General features: G+C 41.9%; 1 protein-coding gene across 3 annotated transcripts in view; it reads right to left on the bottom strand.

The window, feature by feature from the left end:
• The window catches only part of fbxw4 (F-box and WD repeat domain containing 4), a 74195-nt gene extending 71887 nt beyond the window's left edge, over nucleotides 1-2308 (bottom strand). For all 3 annotated transcript variants that reach the window (XM_019882198.1, XM_019882199.1, XM_019882200.1), the window contains exon 1: nucleotides 1942-2308. In XM_019882198.1, coding sequence (XP_019737757.1) covers nucleotides 1942-2126 — 185 coding nt within the window. In that variant the 5' untranslated portion in view covers nucleotides 2127-2308. The remainder of the gene's footprint in view (nucleotides 1-1941) is intronic.
• Between the last annotated feature and the right edge of the window lie 2878 nt (nucleotides 2309-5186).

Genomic DNA, 5186 nt, shown 5'->3' with positions numbered 1-5186 from the left:
TACCTGACCGCCCCTAAAATTTTCTCAACGGATTTAGACGATTCACAAAAATGATCAATTTAAGAAATAAAACGGCGGATTTCCGCGGATCCGCGGAAAATTGCCATGTATGAACCTTACCAATAATATATGAGCATCAATGAAGTTGATCCCGGCAGCATGTTGCGGCGTCACGGCCGACTTCCAGACTCTGTTTGGGACCATTTGCCTTCATAAAATGTTCCTACCGGCTTCAACAACATGTCATGAAATAAAGTTTAATCGCTAGTTAAGGGCACTAAAAAAAACAACTTAATTACATTGACACTGTATTGCAGAGGTGTCAAACTCAAGGCCGGGGCCCAGATCTGGCCCGCCACATCATTTTATGTGGCCCGCGAAAGTAAATCAAACATGTCAGCTTCCATGATGCTTCCTAAAATCTGGACCAACATTTCAAATTCTCATACGTAATAAATAAGAGAGATATTGTAAGTATTTCCTTGTTACCAAACACTCATTACCATTAACTTAACGAATACTTGAATAAACCTTTATTCTTGACTTCTTCATATGGTTTCACAGTCATAACGGCCCTCCAAGGGAAACAGTAACTACAATGTACAGTAATCCCTCGTTTATCGCGGTTAATGGAGACCAAAACCACCGGCGATAAATGAAAATCCGCGAAGTAGCGACCAATTAACATAAAATTTTTTTTTTTTAAGTCCGCAAACGGTCCGCGAGAAGCTGCGAGTCAGCAAATACAGTACTGTACTCCATGTATATGAAAAAAAATATACACACACACACATATATATATATATATTTATATTTTATGAATATGTTTGAAAAAATCCGCGATGCACTGAAGTCGCGATAAACGACCCAACCGCCAAATAGCGAGGGATCACTGTAACCCATGAGAAAAATGTGTTTGACACCACTGCTGTATTGTAAAGTGTCTGCTGACTGCGTTCAGAGACGGATCCAGCACAAGAAAGCGCTAGCTGAGCTAGCAAGCGATCAAGTACTCCATATAGGCCGGCGCAAGCCGTCGAATTACTTCTCAAAGGCAGTATATGTACAGCGCTGTGAAAAAGTATTAAGAACCACCGGGTTAGGGTTGGACAGTGGTTTTGATCATTGTGTGATAATAGTTATAGATCATAATAATAGATCAGTGTGTCATAATAGTTCCCAGACTTGTGCTACAAAAGATTTATTTAAAAGCCCAAATACAAATTCTGACTTGTCCTCTTCACTGTGGGCCAGATTATCAACCAAGTGATCCTACTGTACTTCGTTCAAGGAGTGGGAAGAGGCTTGAGTTGCGGCAGGACAACTCATTGTTGCCTTAATGCCCTGAGCATCCAACAGTTCCGAGCTGGGAAGAATGTGCCATGCTGGAGCAACCTCCCTCCTAACCCGACCCCGTCTTGCTGTGATTACCACCCACTCTTTACCAAGCTCAAGGGGGTTCTGGGACAACAGAGCTGCAGAGGATCCCGTTCGCGGGAGTCCATTAGGGCAATGCAGAGGAGGCTGGGAATGTGCATTACACTCCAGGGAAAAGTTGTAGTTCGGAATTGAAATATATCTTTTGTTACCCCAGACATTCAACTTTTCTGACACAAATTGTAACTTAACTTAACCACCCCTGTGTGCAGCGGTAGTAGTTGCGATTGCTTTTTCCATTATGCGGAGTTAAAGAAAACGGGTAATGTACTGTATATAATTAAGAATCGCGATTTACTTTTGGACCTAAACACATTTCAGTGTGAACTTTTTTCACTTTTACAAATAGATAAATGTGTACGTCTTTATTACAGCGAGCTCGTACTGTATCTTACATACAGTGTGACAGAACCCATTCATCCAATCCACCACCGCATCAAGGGTAGCATGCTTGTGCTTAATGCTAAATAAAAATACACACAACACTCGCGTGACTTATCTTACATGTCTGTCCAATATCGAGTTATTCCAGTGTTTAGCAACCCTTTGGCAATATTCTTCCACACCACATCGCGGCTAACAATGTGGCAAATCACTTTAGAAACCTGAGAAAGACGACTCAGTGTTTTACAGTCCAAATAAGACAGTATGTGATACAAAACATCCTCTGGGAGCTGAAACAGCAACATGCTAGGAGCTTTGAAAGCACTCTGCTGTGCTCTCCGTTCACACGACTGAGTACAGAGAACTGTGCGGTGGAACAGAACTGTTTGTTTTAAAAAAACAAGTTAAAATAGCACAATACGACCGGTCGTTGATCAACGCAGAAGAGGAGAGCGGTAGTCCAGTCACTTCCTGTAAAGTTCCCGAGACGTTGTGATGACGACGGCGTGACGCAACGTACGTGATGACGTACCTTCAGCCCTTCTCTCCTGCAAATACACTTCGCCGAAGATATCAATCATCCATCCATTTTTAACACCGCTTATCATGAACAGGGTAACGAGGAGTTACTGGAGCCTGTCCCGGATGAAGGCGCGCTTCACCTTGAACTGGTTGCCAGTCCGTCGCAGGGCATATATGGAGACAAACAACCATTCACGCACACACCCACACCGTCACTGAGTGGAAACCGATTCTACGTTGCCCTCACGCAAGTCAATCGAGTGTTGTCATTACACAAACAGTGACTAGATATACATATTGTTGACTGATTCTACAAAGCAAAATACAACTCACATTGGCACACGCGCATACACGCACACACACACGCACACGCATGCGTGCGCGCGCACACACGCACACACACACACACACACACACACGCACACACACACACACACACACACACACAAAAAAAAATCTCAGAGCTGAGTTTTGTTTGGGTTTCTTCCTCCAAACGAATGTTAATTTAACACTCTGAATTGTCCCTGTTTGTCCATGTGTGCCAGTTTAGGGTGTACCCCGCCTACTGCCCGAAGATAGCTGGGATTGGCTCCAGTACGCCCACAACCCTTGTGAGACGGTTGCAAAACTTCCATTACAAAATGGATGGATGGATTAATATTTGTGTGAACATTGCTTAATGTTTGATTGCTGTTTGGTTTTGTGATTGTTTTGTGTGCAGTCTTTTGAGTTTCTACACATGCATGTTTAATCGAGTTACTGGAACATCTGAACCTAATTGCGTGTCTGGAGACGACTGTTGCACCACCTAATCAAGTGGTACAAGCTGGGAAAATTGGCCAATTGCATTTGATGGAAGTAACCCTCCCTTTTTCGTAATAAAAATTCAATAAAAATTTGCTGACAGATGCCCAGATGCGTTCTGAGCTATTGAGGATCCTGATCATGTATTGGAAGGAGGTGGACCAGGGTGGCAGAAGCTGGAACTTCTGCCCAAAGCTGCGAGTTTTCCCACCAATATACTTGTCCCAGTGTCAACACTGGGTGCTTTGTGAAGTCGTGGCAGAGTGGCTGGCTCGCTATTTCCCAGTTAATCTCCTTGCAGGCTAACCCACGTAGCTGAAGGTACAATCCCTATGTATTTGATTGTCCCAATAGTTGTGTATACAGTACATTCACATTACCAACCAATAAAGTGTTATCGTTCAACTTCAATATGGACTCACATATGCAATGTACATGTATTGTGGGTCCATGTGAGTTAATCGCTGATGAAGTGTTAGGTTGATTGTTTTTAGTTATCATACATTTTCTTATTATTAATAATAGATTGTTTATGCTCACAAAGGAGAATGCTTATGCCTTTAATGATAAATTGATTATGCCTGCAATGAAAAACACTTATGCTTTTAATAAAGATATAATGCTTTTAATCATTATATACTCACGTTTATAATCAAGAATGCTGAGTGCACTGTGTGGCAGTTGAGGGACGCAACCACCTTTCCGAGAAAGTCGTTGGAAAGAGATAAGTATTAAGACAAAACAAGAGCAAGGTCGGACGCAGACGGAATTGTCAACACCAGCTGCAACTTGGTGTTTTTGTAATGATTGCACACATGTATGTAATTTTCACTCACATACACACACATAGTCAAACAAGTTCAGTGTGTCTTCAACAGCCCTCATCCTTTAGGTTGGACACACCCATGTATTAGATTCCCAATAAATGAAAGGGCGAGCGGGGAGATCCTGGGGTGACGTGCTCGTCCTCGTTCCCCCCTGGTACCAGAATTGAGTCTCCTGTCTCCTCCTTGTGTTTTATGTCAAATTGATGGACCTGACATGAAAGCACCGAGGCGTGTGAAGATTTACACACTCGCCACCTGCATCCCTCTGATGACAAGCGAAGCACTTATGATGGTCTTTCCTTTGCTTTGGGCCAATAAGATTGCCCAACAACAAATTTTAACCATTTTCAAAAATGTCTCCCTAAATGTATTTTTTACACTGGTTTCAAAAACATCCTTATGTTAAAACATGAAGTTTTTGAGATATTTTTTTGTTGTTGTTTTGTTAAATGTGGCCTACAAAAGCTTGCCAAATACGGATTTTACTGTGCGTTGTAATTTATAGCTTTGACTTTTCAAGAAAAAAAAAATCCACCTTTTGCTGAACCCAACACTTATTTTATAAATATTACATCTTCTTCTTCTTATTGTCCATCCATCCATTTTCTGAAGGGTCATGGGGCACGCTGTAGCCTACCCAGCTGCCTTCGGGCAGTACAAAACAGACACAGGGGCGGGTGGCCATTGGGAATTTTTTTCCCGAACAGCCGGTGTATTTACAGGTCAGTCCTGGACATCATGCCCCCCGCCCCCTGTCAACCATTATTTTGGCGCACCTTATTGCCACACCACAACGTCAACTACGTTTTCGGCACATGACAGCCCGTACCTGAAATAACATGGCCCAGATATGTTTTATATAAAAATCATCACCATACTAGTGCATATTTTTAGAAGCTGCTGCGGGCCATCATTGTATGGGCTAAAAATGACCAGATCAGATTGATTGATTGAACATAGAAACATAAAAAGATATAGAAAATACAAAGCTGACAGAAAGAAAAAGATCATTTTTGTTGATGTCTTATTTCAGTACAGTTTACATTTTGAAAGGGATGAGGAAGAAGTAGCAAAATGTAACTAGTCCTACTCCTTGTTCTCTATAAATTGTTACTGTTATCATGTTCACACACTTGTAGGTTATTCATTATACAGTAAAGCAGGGGTCCCCAACCGCCTTAAAGTACACTGCTTGTGTACTTTATAAAATTG

The sequence above is a fragment of the Hippocampus comes genome, unplaced genomic scaffold (genome assembly GCF_001891065.2).
Source record: "Hippocampus comes isolate QL1 unplaced genomic scaffold, H_comes_QL1_v1.1 scaffold36, whole genome shotgun sequence".
NCBI classification, from domain to species: Eukaryota; Metazoa; Chordata; class Actinopteri; order Syngnathiformes; family Syngnathidae; genus Hippocampus; species Hippocampus comes.
The sequence above is the reverse complement of the archived record's forward strand: the minus strand, read 5'-3'. Positions and strand labels throughout refer to the sequence as shown.